The following is a 15,414-nucleotide window of genomic DNA, read 5'->3' on the forward strand; positions in this document are numbered from 1 at the left end:
ACTGAGGGAACTATGTAGTAACCAGGGAGGGACTAAAGATTAGCAAAACACTTTGTGCTACCCTGAGGAAAAATACTAACACATATAGAAATATGTGTCTGAGGAATTAAGGGCATTTCAACAGAAGTAGTCATAGTTCTAAAGGAATCAAAATGTAATCTTCCCCGCCCCCCGCAAAGGCTTTGAACCATGCTGGAAAAGACCTGAGACATCACTCAGCCACTTGTTCTATGATCAAGCATCCAAATCCCAGATATTGTAATTGGCGAAGAACACAGTCTGTGTTTATTTTTCCTCTATGATCAGACAAAAACAACACCATGTAGGTGAAATCAAATAACCTGTTTCCCCCAGGGATCACCTGTCACAAGGCTCTGACCAACCTGGCCTCACTTACTTCTGCTCGTTATGTATAACCGGGTATGCTGGTAAATGTTTAATAAGTCACTCACTGAAAAAGAAAATGTATGTAAGACATACTTTCCAATTTAAGCAGCATTATGAATATATTCTCTATCATTTTCTCCAGAAAATCAGCAAAGGAAGAAATCAAGCCTTGATGTGTAACCTTTGCTGATTTCTGAGGTATAAATATTCACACTGAAAATTTAACAATCATCTCCTGAGTTGATAGGAGCTAGCTTTGGCACACCCAAATATCATCAGAGCCCTCTTTGGGAACTTTGGGGTGAAGAATGGAATTTAATTTCTAAGGTGAAGGGCAGACATCTATACAGCTCATCTACATAGAGATCTAGATGGTGCAGTGGATAGAGCATTGGGGCTGCAATTAGGAAGATCCAAGTTCAAATCTGAACTCAGATACTAACTAGCTGTGTGACCTTGGGCAAGTCACTTAACCACCTAACAATATCCTCATTTGTAAAATGGGGATAATAGCTCCCATCTCATAAGGTTTTTGTGAAGATCAAATGAGATATTTGTTAAAAAATAAAATATAATAAAACACTTCTCACAATTCCTAGCACATAGTAGGCACTTAATAAATGCTTATTCCTTTCCCCTTTTAGATGCCAGACAGGTATCTCCCTTTACTTATATACTTGCTTTCTGTGGTTTCTGTGACTGGTACTGGGTGATAAAGAGCCAAAGTCATTTCCTTATAAATGGAAGGATTGGTCAGGGGGGGAAATGATGATTTCATTCTCTGCCACACCCTTCCATGAAAGTTAAGTTGACACTTGATGATGAATCATAAGGCAGATATAAGGATAATGAGATAGATACTGGACCTAATAAGACCAAATGAAAATTAGGCAATAGTTTCTTGGCAAAGAAATTGGTTGGAGATACAGGGCTGGTTTCAGGAACTTCCAATATCATTCACTTGTTGCCACTTACCCTTCATTTATAGGGTCATAGGTCCAGATCATGGATGACCTCATATGACAGTACTCATTTTACAGGTGAGAAAGCTAAGGCCAGTGGAGATTCAGGGACTTGCCAAGGCCACATAGATATCAAATATCTGGTGGTGTAGGACTTGGGCCCTGGCCAATCCTCTTTTCACAAGCTTACTCCTTGTAACAATGCTGTTAAACATACAAATGAGACCCTTAAGGAACTGACAATCTAGTGAGGACAGACACATCTGATACTCTAGGGCTAGATGTCATTGCATCACCCAAGATGGTGCCTTCTTTCATGGGCCTGTGCTTCCCAGGGAGTTCTCTCTTAGTTTAGCATGGGTCTTTCAAAGGCATGTAGTCATCTCTGGGTAAAACTGAACATGGGATTCTCACAGGGAAGCCTGAAAACTTCTAGCATAACAACTCAAATTCAGGAAGTCTTTACCAGTGTCTACATTTACAGAAATGATATTGAACCTGAAATAGTTCTGGTTAATTTTGGGAATTTGCCAAATCATTAATCTGGAGAGTTAAAGAAATCTGTAGACCTTTAGAAAGACCCTGTCTTGACAATGTACTCTCACCAAAGATGCTTTGCTGAGTTATGATATAACTGATATGTGACCTCAGTGCAGAGTTTTAATTAGGGTGGGTTGATTGGGGCTTTACCTCAGGGAGTTGAAATTTATATAGGGGTGCTGATATCAGTTTTAATCTTTCAATATCTTTGAAACAACAGTGAATAGCACTTTGGCATAACATTGGGTTAAAATAGGAAGTTCTCAATTGGTAGCTTCCTCCATTTTATTGGCCACACCACCAGCAAACCTGCTTTGGCCCACCTTGTTGTCATTTCCAGTGACCTCTTAGCAGTAGTTTTGCTCCTTCTTGGTGTGTCTATCCTCTCTAGTTTCCAAATGAATTGAAGGGGTGTTCTATGCCCCTTGCTTCAGGTGTAAGTTACGGCTCTTTCATCAGGATCACTTGTGTCCACCAACAAGGACCTTCTTATATGTTAAGAAGGTTGTTCCAGCAGGGCTAGGGCTGCTCTAGGGGGAGAAGGGTGTGACTAATGAGATTTCAGTTTGCCCATGAGGTCGAGAGACACCAGGGTGGGAAAGCTGAAGTCTTTCTAGACAGGACTGAGGTTTGGATATGAATGAATAATAATAATAGCAGCACATAATACATAATAAAATTCCATATTAATAATAAAGACAAATAAATTGAAATTGAAAAAAAATATGCTTCTTCCCTCTCACATGGCTAAAACAAAAGGGCCAGATCCAGAACAATCTGAGAACATGAAAAACATATGGATTCATCCTGAAGCCATTTCAATTACTTTGATTATTAAATCTTGAGCATTGACTATGTTAAACATAGCATTCCCTAGCTCCTCTACTCCATCTTGAACCCAGGCTGCTTCATGCTATTAACAGCTGGATGGTAAAAGGGATAGAGAGCCAGACCTGGAGTTAGGAAGACTTCAGTTCAAACCCAGACTCAAGAATTTACTAGTTATGTGACCCTGGGCAAGTCATTTAACTTCTGTCTGCCTGTTTTCTCATCTGTAAAGTGGGCATGATAATAGCACCTACCATCAGAGATTATTGGGAGGATCAAATGAGAAATGTTTTCTAAAGTGCTTTTCAAGCATTAAAGGGCTAAGTAAAAAGTGTTTATTGTTACTGTAGCTTTCAGGCCCTGTCTCCTTTTGTTTCAGAGCTAAACATTTCAGAGCATTTAACCTAATAGATGCCCCTTTCTTCTCAGGGGTCACAAAGTTGGAGAAAAGTTTCTCTTTGCTCTTGGGCAAAGTGTGGTATAGTGGAGAAAGAGTTGGCTTCAGAGCCAGGAGAACCTGGGTTCAAATCTGGCCCCTGACATTCTTATTGGGTGACTCAACCTCGTCACTCAACCTGTGTGTTCTAATGAACCAGCAGAGGTGCCCATCTGCATTGACTGAGAGAGTGTCTTCGTTCAAGACCTTCCTGTATAAGTGGAATCACAGGTCCATCTTTCTTTGCTTTTTTCCCTTAGTAGTTAAGTTACCTTGCACACAGAAACTTCACCCATTCCTCTTCAGCTCTGCTGGGAAGGTAGGAAAAGCACTTGGGAGGCCATCCAAGGGCTACTTGACACCATTTCCGAATTCCAGCATTTCAGTTTAATCCTCCTTAGTCGGAAATAACCTTGGCAATGTTCTCAATGGTATGAATGTAATTTGCATAAAACTGTACATTTCCAAGCATCATAATCCCTCTGTTGGGACATATTTTTCATCGGTGGCAATTTTCCCACCCCAAGCTGAGATGATCACTTATTCATTCATTCCTTCATTCATTATTTGGTTTTGTTTTTACATTTTCTCTAGTAATATCTTTTATTAGCTATGGCTACAAACTGTCCCTTTCCCCTGCCCTATCTTCTACTAGCCATTTAATTTTCTCTTCTCCATGATGGCTTAAAAACATCCTTAAAGAACTGAGACTGAATTACAATGTTACCACCACCATCAATCTAGGATGTTCAGTGGCTCAAATCAGTAACCCTTAGTGATTAGAGTGATTAAGATCCTTTAAAACAAAGCACAGACCTGCCCCAGAAGTCAGCTCCTCTTCTTTTACTAACCCTTGTGACTTTAAACAAGTCCATCTCTCTATGCCTCAGTTTCTTCCAATGTAAAATGAGAGACACAGGGAACTAACTGACCTCTAAAGCCACCTTAACTCTAAGTGAGTGATCCTTGGCTTCTGTATCTGAAAAGGATGACCTCTAAGGCTTTTTGCAGCAATCAATCAATGACATTTATGTTCCCAAATTCTACTTGGGGAAATATAGACATGCCTAATTTAAATCTCCTCTGATTCCTCAGTCCCCTGCTCCCTAGCTCTCTCTCTCTCTCTCTCTCTCTCTCTCTCTCTCTCTCTCTCGCTCTCGCTCTCGCTCTCGCTCTCGCTCTCGCTCTCGCTCACGCTCTCTCTGTATATGTGTATATGTGTGTGCTAGAGAGATTCCCAACAGAGCTGTGCACAAACAACAAGAGGCTCTGGTTTTGTTTTCATTTTTTATTGAAAGCTTCATCAAAGAAAACAGAAGTTTAAACCTAACATCCACTGATCTACAGAAAGCCCAAGGAGTGGGGGAAATGGTAGCTAGTTGGACTGTGGTACAAATGGAAAAATAAAGTAAGAAAATTTAAAAAAAAAAGAAAAAAGAAAACCTGAAACACCTTAGCATTACAGAACTTTCCATGACAATCAGAGACAGCAGGACAAAAATGCTCTTTGATAAATTAGGTTGTTAACTGAATGGCATTCAGAGGTGCAAGGGTCTAGGGTTTGGTTACCATGAGGTTGGCAAAGATTCTTCAAATAAGCCATGTCCCATTCTAATAGAAGCTAAATTTTCATCAACACAACATCAAGCAGGTTTTTTGTTTGCTTGTCCTCAGCTTTATGGTTCTAATTTTAGCCATAGATTTGCTAGCATACAGAGGATTGTTGTTCTGTTTTGCTGTTTTGTCCCCTCCCTTTGAATAGGGATACATTTTCTAAGTGCCTCCATGGTGCCTAGGAACTAGCCAATTTTTGCTAAAGAATTAGAATGAAAACATTTTCTACTGTGAGACAAAGCACCTTTAGCAATACTCTGTTACCAGGGAGCTGAGAAGATGCCCAACTTGAAAACTGAAAAAAGTGGGTATTATTTTCATTTTTTGAAGCCATCATTAAGATCTACCAGAATATAGAAACCATCCTGCCATGATACAGGAAAGCAATGTCATTCAAAGTGCAGAAACTAAGCACATTCTTAACAGCGATTTAAAATTTGAAGGTGGATTTGCCCAACAGTTGAAATTCTTCTCTCTAATGAGCGAACTGATTCATCTTTGTCCTGGTCAAAAGTATAGAGATGCCCAAGAAATCACAACAGTGAGGGAAGCCAAATCAACATTTATGCTTTTAGCACCGTTTTTTTTTTCCATTTATCATCTTCAAAGACCATAGTTAACTCTTCAAAAACTGTAGTAAATGGGGAACAAGATGGGTAAGTGAAATCCACAGACACCCAATATACCTCATTGTAACCAAAGATGTTAACATAAGATGTAATCAGATGATTTGATGATAGTAAATTGGACTGATTTCATTTTTTACCTCCTTTCTGTTTCAATATCCACCATTCCCTGGAGGTAGTACAATGAACAGCACAGTTGCCCGAGGGTGGACGGAAGTAATTGAGGATGAATGGATTCCTTTGTATAATCAGAAATCATGGCAGTAAGCCTCAGCAGTGAATGTGATCAATGGCTGGGCAGACCAGGGTGGACTAATTGATGTGGGAAGTGGTGGTTGTCATAGAGGTGATGTTTTCTGGAGGACTCAGAGTGGTTTCCTCCTGTGTTATATCACTGCTACTTGCTGAATTAGGAATGGTATGGAATCAAAGGGCATTGCTGACGTTATCCATCCTTGGCAGTGGCATCTATGTATAAGCATCAAGTTAAAACAAAAGAAATCATTAACCTGATGGGAGGGAGTGGGTGCACTAAGTGGGGGCTCGTGAGCACTCACTGGGCTTGGTGGTAGACTTCTGCACTCTTATTGCACAAAGTACCATGAACAATAGATCAACCACTGAAATCATCCCTGACCAAGAGCTCAATAATAGGAACAATTTTACCTTAAGGACAATTTTGACAACAAATGTCAGTTGAGATTGACTGAAACCCATGTCTTTTCCAAAACCATATCTGGTGTCACCATCCAGACAGATTGATAGATAAAATTAAGTTCATTACCGTCTGGGTGCAGGATGGACAACTGGGAGGACAGGAGCAATGAGCCTGGGAAAGTTTTGTCACCCAACTCCTCCTTTAATATTCAGTAAGAACTTGCCAGCCCAACTGAGTTTAACAGATGAAGACTGGACTAGCTAACTATGAAATAAGAATCCAAATTTCATCCATTCCTGCCATAGACAGCATACTCTAGGTCAAAATACTATGACATATTAAAAATAGTCTTTATTACAATGGAGGCTTCCTCAAATGGGCTGCATTTCGGTACACACATACATAAATAATCTCCCTTCATCTGATTTTTATGCATATAAAAATCATTTAACACTTAAACTCGCTTAAGAGTTTCTCTTTCCTGAAGAGCTCTCCTTTTCTGTATTGGTTCATACGTCCACTTCAGAACAAAACTTTTTTTTTCTTTAAAAACATATGTCTAGCTTTGTTTGGTTAGTCATTTAATCTGTTCCAATGATTCCATTTAAGCTACTGAAAAACCGTGAAGATATTATAGCCTGGGTGTCCAAATTGAATTAAGTTCCCCTGAAATGCACATTTCATCAAATGGGGGCTACTCAAGATGGGCAATCATTTTTTACATACCTGCAGGAGTCTTGGCAAGGATTCTAATGAAGTGGCACCAACATTCTAGACAAACAGAATCTAGCCAATGAACCAAGAAACCATGAGCAAATTTAGCATCAGACTGTCTGGGAATCCTTTAGTTAATGAGTATATTCATCTTTTATATATAATCAGGAGTTCCAAGAGTCCTGAGGCAGCCTCTGTTACCAGCACTCATTTGCATATTCAATTCCCTTATAATCCTTCTGTGACCTTGTGTTTCTTTTAGAAGGCATAAGGAGGTATTTAGAAACTCCCAGTCATCATATACATTGTCGCTCTGACAACCTCTCATCTTTGTGAAAAGAAAATACTCATTTGTGTTCTGCTGACTGCTGACTACAGTGTGGATGTGACAAAAAATACTTAATGGAGTCTGGTTTGTTGATTTTTGCTTGTGCCCATATATTAAGGTCAGGCTCTCTTGCTCAAACACTTTAAGGAGCTTTATCATTCAATCAGGAATCTCCTGGTCTTGATATATAAGGCCAATTGGACAATTGAAAAAGCAGGCCAAACGTAGAAACTCTCATTGACCCATAATGTATAGGACATTGGTTTTGTTTTTAGATAATTGTATTAAAGAATTTTTCTATCTCTGTACTATAGTTTGTTACTATATCAGGGTCCCTTCCATTTACCACTATTTCCAAGCAAACATGGCAGCTTTGCTTTGGTTTGCTCCTGGGTTTCCCCCTCTCAAACAGGGTGTGTGCTCAGAACCTGCTATTGTTTACCTGTGTATTCTGCTATTTTTCAGGCTTGGCTTGACACTTGAGAAAATTCATAGGTCAGAGGACAGAGAGGGGTGAGCAAACTCATGTACAGAGAAGAAATATTTTCACTTTTCTTTTTGGTATGAGATGAGATCTTTGAAAGTGTGGCACCGTTTAAACAATTTGAACACAAAATACATGGCAGTGGTCAAAACGTTTGGTGGGGTGATTTCCTTTTGCCCCTTTTGGCTTAATAAAAACATCAGAATTATTTTACTTTCATTGCTGGGGAAAACAAAAGAACCCCCCTCCCCCAACAACTTTTAAAGATACAAATTAAACAGCACGGTTTTGAATAGAAACAGGAAGTGACCTCAGCATATTCATTAGCCACATGGTAGCTACCTTGGAGCCTCATTGTCCAGAGCAAATGAGACTTTTCTTTGTGTCACATTGGGATTTATAAGGAAATAGAACAAAATATGGTGGTTTTCCATTCAACTCACTTATTCTCAGGGAGAATCCATAATTATACAAGGAGTTTGGAGAATGGGAAGAGGGAAATGAATAAGGCTGGTTTGAAGGATTCTTTGTAGCTCTCTATGGGCAGCTCTGCAATGATAAAACTCAAGTTGGTGCCATCTACAAAATGCCAAAAAAAAAAAAAAAAGGGAAGCGAAACAAAAAACCCAAACCCCAGAGAAAAGGCAATAAATGAAGTGGAAACCTAGAGAGTCCTCCTCCCCCTTAACCTATGGGGATGCTTTATGATAGTAGGGACCAATAGGCAGTAGGTTCTTCTCTCTGGAATTGGTGTTAAATAGAACTATAACAGCCAATTATTTGAGGGATCTTTCCCCCAAATTGAAAATTAAAATTAAGATATGGGAAAGTGCCATTACTTGAAATCATTTTTCCTTGGGTTTTAAAGGCATTTCTTTCATGAGAACTTCAGATCAATTTCAGAACCGTAGCTTTTATTTCAGTGGATTTCATTGGGATATGATTGACTTTTTTTCCTTTTAAATGAATAGTATTTTCTTTTTCACAGCAATACAAAATGATCTCATTACCTCATTCCTTTGACTCAGTAACTTATGTCTTTTACTAATTCTTTGATCCCAATGCTTCATTCAGAAAATAGTACTACTCTCAAACCCTTCTCAATTAACAAAGTTTTACTGCCCTGGATTTCAGGCAAAACATTGCAAATTTCCCATGGATGTCTTAAAAGAACCATGTACAATTGTGTCTCAGCTAATGAAACTGCATTCACTTTTGGACCTAATGGGGCATCCACCAACTCCTTTGGCTTAACTGATCTCCAGGACTGGGTCCTTTTGGTTTTTGTTTTTTTTTAAAATCATACTAACTCTTGATTGTCAACCAGCATATTAAGAGCTTACCCAGAATTCCATTAGGAAAAAAACCCTTATTTTTAATATTCCTACCTGCCCAGGAAAGTTAAATTGAGAAAAAAAAGTCCAATTTCCCCTTTTCTTTCTGGCAACCATAGCCTTCAAAGATGCAATGAAAAACAAATTAAAAGGAAGGCAACCCTGCCTTCCTTTTCCCTCCATTTCAGGATCAAAGTTGATATCCATGCTGGACGAGGTGAGCAGATGAACCAAAGGGGTGACAGAATTCAGAAGGAAGACTTTCTTTACAAAGACAATGAGACATTCTTTAAGGAGACCACCTATCATTCCACAGACTTATTTAGGGAGGGAGGGGGAAGGGGACAGGTGACCTTTTCAAATGTATTTTCCCCCCAGAAGAGTTTATAGTCCAACATGCACAGAAAGATAATTCAGCCTTTTAGGCGACTGCCTCCCAATAGAGGTGGCCCCCACTATGAATTGCGCCATACAAGAACATAGGCGAAAAGCTCAGCAAAATGAAAGCCTTTTCAGTGACATTAGTTGGTGCTTGGATCTTGTCCTGCTCTGATTCTTTTTTGAACCCAACAGGTCTGGGCTTCCTAGGCCCAACTAATGTGCAATTTTCTTTATAAACTTTGCAGTATGTAAAACACCAGTGGAATATAGGTTAAACAAACATGAAATAAGAACTGGTCCGGCCATGTAGGTCAAATAAAGATTTTTTTTTTAAAGAAGAGGAAAAAAAAGAAAAAAGAACACAAAAGAAAACCTCTATCTTCTGGACTGCGTTAGGATGTCACTTCATCTTTGGTATAAAATAGGCCATCCATAGGCTGCATTTGATCACAACTAGGAAAGACTACAGAAATTGTCAACAATTTCTTCTATCTATTGCTTTTTTTTTGCACTTTTTTTTTTGACCATAAGCTCCTATCTACTTAAGTTTTTTTTCTTTTTTTTTTTAATGCTCTTAAGCTAGGTTTTGCAATGTGACAAGCAAAGCTGACTAAAAACTTCTTAACGCTCATAAAAAAGACTGCAGATAAAAAGCACAAGGGCTTTTGTCAGCGATCACGCCTTGGAAATAAAAAAAAATCTGCATCCTGCCCCCCCCCAAACCCCGTATCATTTTGAATGCAGCCATTTGATTGAACCAATGTCAATCACTTTACTGTCAGTCACTTTTCCTTTCTAGAATGATTCCTGTCAACACTTAAGACAAAGTTCATGAAAAGTCCCAGCATTTTTTTCTAATCCTTGCAGTTGCCACGGTTCCTTTATCAACAAATTTTCTTCAAACGAAGAAAAACATTTTCTTTTCAACTGTACAGTTTATTTTTTTCACCCTAAAAACTCAGAGTCTATTAAACTTCTGCACCAGTTGAAGCTGGCTCAAAGCAGTCTTTTCAAATTTCCTTCTCCGTTTTTTTTTTTTCTAACAAGACGTGGACAGCTTGCCTGGAGAGCCTCTGACGTCCTTAAAATTAAGGCAATTAAGATTCAAGATAAACCTTACCTAAACATTTCTAAGAAAAAAAATTAAAAAAAATGCACTAGAGTTAAAGAAGGGAAAAAAGAGAAAGTAGCTTAATTATTGAGGAAGACAAGGTTTTCATCTCAGCTCGCTCCCTCTTGACATCATCAGATTTGATGTTTTTTTAAAAAAAAAAAAATCTATCTACACCTTCAGGTAAATTCTGAATCCGAATGTTCATCCAGATGAAATGTCAACCCCCAGTGTTTGTGTTTTTTTTTCCCCCTCTGGGTTTTTTCTTTAATTAAAAAAAATTATAGCAAAAATAAAACTGTCAGACTACATGACGGAACCTTTTGCACAGCACATAAAAACACTTGGGTTTTTTTTTTTCATTGGGTAAAGTAGAAAATGAAAAAAAAAGCATTCGGTTGACGCCTGTGCAAACTGGAAGCCAACTCCTTGTTCAATGAAGTTTGTCCATTCAAGGCAAAGTTTTCAGATCGACATTCTTCAGTCCTGTTTATTGTCTGTGAAAACAATTGAATCAGGGTTGTCACTAAGTCAAAACCACTTGAAGAGGCTCCTATCTTCTTTTCCACCTGGTTCCCTTTAAACAGGATCCAAGTCAAAACAACTCTGGAGGCATTCCAATAAGTCTTTACCATGAAGACAACTACCCAGGAGAACTCTGCTGACCAGAGAAAGCCACGTTCTGGGATATTTAGGCACTGAGCTGGCGTGCATGGACATATACCATGTACACACATGTGCAGACACCTCAAGGGCATGAATTTAGCACCTATTAGCATATATCTGTCATCTACTTAGTCTAGCACAGACCTGGGCACACAGAAGGGACTTAATCAATACTTGTTAGCAGATGGGATGTGGTCTACTCTTTGGAAATGAGAGGCAGGCAGAACCAATTTTCATAATTGCTTGCACAATGAGGAGACACCATCTGTGTGCTTTATCCATCAGAATTCAAATAATGGCTGGGGACATGAGGTTGCTAATATGTCTATTTCAGGCCTGACTTCTTATGAGGCTGGTCATGATTAAGAACGGTTGACTGTTTTCATGTCTGTCCAGAGCTCAGGTTTGGGATAAATCTATGTGAAGAAGCAGATTTGCCTCCATGCAGAACTTTGCTTAGATTTGGTTTGCAGGGACCTTTGAAGTATCCGTAAACTATTTTGAGATGGCACACTATCTCATACTCTCCTGACAATATACATCCAAAGGATCACACCTTCATGATTCCCCAACAGCTTGATTTTATTTTGAATTTCTAACCCTAGGACCTAGGCACAGTGCCTTTGCACTTAAAAAAATTAAATCTAGCCTGTGATTCCACTGGCATAATAATGAATAATTATTACAATAGCATTTATACGGCACTTTAAGTCTCGCAAAGCACTTTCCACGTGTTAGCTCACTGATTCTCACAACGCTTGGGAGGTAGGTGTACTTATTAGCTCCATTTTATAAGTGAGGAAACTAAGTCTGGGAGAGGCTAAGTGAGTTCCCCATGGTCACACTGCTAGTAAATATCTCAGGTCTTCTTGACTCCAACACTCTATCTTACAGTGTCATCTAGCTGCCTAGGCTGACTTTTTCTTTTATTACCTTTTATTTCTACCTGTACAAATATGGCCAAGTGCCTTATGGGAGCTCACAAAAAAGCAAAGTCCCCATTTCCATAACAGCATCAATAATAGGAGTAATCGCATTACTGTTATTTATTAGAGGCAGTACCAATGCCACCATCACTATTATTAATAATAGATGACATTGACAAAGAACTTTAAGATATATATATAAAATGAGTGTATGTATATATATGTATATACATGTGTGTGTACACACACACACACACACACACACACACACACACATTAGGCCATTGGATGCTCACAATAACCCCATTAGAGCTACTCTCCATATTTACCCTATTATTCAACACCCCCTGCTGCCTGCAGGTTCACATCATGCTTTGTTAAAATATCTCTGACCGGGGGAGCAAATCAGATATTTTTAGGGATGTTATTGCATGCCAAACAAAGATTGGCAAAAGCCCCATCTATTAATTTAATAGCAACCCAGTGAATGGTTTTTCTCCCTTACTCAATGGTCCGCAATGACTTAGAAGACACTGATTTCTTTGGTACGTTAGGTGCACTGTTTTCTGTATAATGTATATTTATGAACAAGGCTGGATCTTCTTTGAGGTTTTATAACCTGCCACAAATGTTTGCAATAACCCATTCCCATTGCTTCACGTTGAAAAGGTCCTCCCTGCTACATAGCAACAAATGTGTGGAACTAAGTAGTGCAGGCTTGCATTGACACGGTTCCTTCCTGTCATTTAAGGTGGGGAGGAAAGGTGGTTGGGTATTTAACAAAGCTGAAGCTACTCCTTCCTCAGCTCTGTCCATTCTGTCTGTGAAATTGCACATTTGCATAATGCAAGTAGCTTGAATTGATATGAGGAAAGAAAAAGGGCCATCTGAACTCCCCAGATTGCTTGTATCAAACTCATTTCAAATGCTCCTATTCTTAATACCTCGATGGGATATGGGACACACTCTGCCAGAAGAGGGGTAGCCTTGGCAGATCATCCCAACTTAGAATGGCTCCCAACAGAAAGGAAGCAAGTTCTTCGAGGGCAGGGACTGTTTTATTCTTGTTCTTTTCCCTCCAGCAGTATGTTTTAGTGGATAAATTACTGGTCTCTGAGTAGGGGTTCAATTCACACTCTGCATCTGGGGCAGTCATTTATCCTCTTAGTTTCCAGGGTGATTCTTTAAGATGCAAAGCCAAGACTCTAAGCTACAGAGGAGGTGCTGATTCTGCAGTGGTAGAGGGAGTTTCCTTTCAGGGAGGTCCCTTCAACAAGCCCAGGGCAAAAAAAAAAAAAAAAAAAAAAGAAAGAAAAAAAGAAAAAAAAGGCAGCTGATTGCTTCCAGACACTGGTTTTAATCAGTGATTTCCTGGAATTGCTAAATAGTATAAGGAAGAACAGAGTATCCATGAAACTAGTACCTCAAACAAAGTGAGCCTGAAATAGGGAGTCAGGTGTGAGATATCTCCCATTCACAAAAATCAACAGGTCACTTCTAATTCCATGGTGGCAAGTCTCCAGTGATAGTTTTAAAGGGCTTGGGAGAATATCAATGCAAAGGATGGTCTTCTAGCCTAGAGGGGACATTCTGAGACCGAATGGATGGCCTCAGCCATTAGCTGACATATCCTTTAATGGAGGTAACTTAGCTTTTCTGTAAGCTTCACTTTGAATTTATATTCTCTCTTCCTTAACATAAAGGGAAGAATGAAAGCAGTCATTTTTTTTTCTGAATGGTCTCGCAAGAGACCCTTTCAAGTCCTGACAGCTCCCTTTGCCTAAAACTGACAAAAACATGGCTCTGATCATGTTAATTACCTCCTCTGTGATGCCCCAGAAATGATTAGCCTCCACCAACTGAAAATAGGCTTGGAGGGATCTTTCTGTTTTTCTGTCTGTCTGTCTGTCTCCCTCTCTCTCCCCTGCCTCCCCCCTCTCTCTTTGGACCTACTGTTTCCCTCCTAGTCAATGGCTGAGAGTACTTTGCTCAGAGAGACCAGGAGAGAGGAAACACATCAAGATAATGTGTTTCAAGATTTTTTAACTTTAATTTCAAAGAAAAGAGTGCCCTGTCAAGAGCTATGGTGTGTAATGTCCCGGGGAGGGGGGGGGGCATCAGCTGGTACACTGCAAGATCCTCCACAGAACATCCTGCAATGAACAGGGAAATGTGGCCACACAGAACCTCCCCCAAAATCAGGAGGGCAGCTTTATAAACATGTAAACATTAAGAGAACGTGCTGAAGATGTCAAGGAAAATTCAGTATTTGCTAACTGGCTCTCCTCACAATGAGAGGCTATCCTAAAGAGCTGGCTTCTGTAGGCCATCTGTGGATTCTGGCATATTTTGGCATGCTTTCAAAGCCATTTGCAATCTGTAGATCAAGGGTCAAAGTGGTCTGACCCAGGCCTCCCTGCTTAGTTATACTCAGGTAAACAAATCCTGTTGGAACAAAACTTTATTTTCTTTGTCTTTTTTAAAATAAAGTTTTCTGAATATCTTTTGTTTTTACATTGTCTTAATTTCCTTGTGATCTCCCTCCTCTCTAGAAGTATTGCACACAACAAAGAATTTTTTCAAAACTTTCATTTCTTTACAAAAAATAAACAGGCTGAGCCTGGACATGGAGGGAATTGGGGGAAGGTCTTAGCTCTTCAGCCACTGGGTGGATATTGTTAAAGGCTAAGGACAAGGCAACAATGATTCTCTTATACCTACAGTTCTTCCTATGATTAGCTGGGAGTGGTCTGGCTAACAATAGAGGATCATAGAATCTCAAAGCTAGAAGAGGTGGTGAGGGGGGGGGTGGGGAGATCTAGCCTAACGTGTACCTGAACTGAAGTCCCCTCTGCCACAAACCCAAGGAGTGGTCATCCACTCTTTGCTGAAGCCCTCCAGTGAGAGAGAACCTATTCCTTTTACCTACCACCCACAGGTGTCATGGAAATAAATTAGACAATATTTTAGACACAGCCAAAGCAGAGCAGTGGATTGAGAGAGCTGGACTTGGAGTCAGGAAGACCAGGGTTCAAATCCAGCCTCAGGTGCTTACTAGTTATGTGATCCTGTATAAGTCACAAAAACAATTATTGACCTCAGTTTCCTTATATGTAAAAGAGGGATGATGATAATAAGGACCTACCTTTTAGGATGGTTGTGAGGATCAATGAGACAATCTTTTTAAGGTGCTTTGCAAGCATCAAAGTGCTATATCACTTCTATCTAGCCATCTGGTATCACTATTATCAGTATTGCTTTGTTATTCATGTTGCTGTTTACTTTCAAAGACAGTCAATTCCATGATGAAAAACTGTATGTTCTAGTGAAAGACTCCTGGTCATAAAGTCAGGATAGACTTTGGCTTAAATCTTGGTTCTGGCACATACTAGTGGGATAAACATGGGCAAACTCCTCAA

At 39.5% G+C, this 15,414-nt stretch overlaps 1 protein-coding gene across 1 annotated transcript in view; it reads right to left on the reverse strand.

The window, feature by feature from the left end:
• Window positions 1–4,426: 4,426 nt before the first annotated feature.
• The window catches only part of RBMS3 (RNA binding motif single stranded interacting protein 3), a 1,425,793-nt gene continuing 1,414,805 nt past the window's right edge, over window positions 4,427–15,414 (reverse strand). The window contains exon 20 of the mRNA XM_043965565.1: window positions 4,427–10,900. Within this exon, the coding sequence (XP_043821500.1) occupies window positions 10,894–10,900 (7 nt within the window). The 3' untranslated portion in view covers window positions 4,427–10,893. The remainder of the gene's footprint in view (window positions 10,901–15,414) is intronic.

The sequence above is a fragment of the Dromiciops gliroides genome, chromosome 5, assembly GCF_019393635.1.
Source record: "Dromiciops gliroides isolate mDroGli1 chromosome 5, mDroGli1.pri, whole genome shotgun sequence".
Lineage (NCBI taxonomy): Eukaryota > Metazoa > Chordata > Mammalia > Microbiotheria > Microbiotheriidae > Dromiciops > Dromiciops gliroides.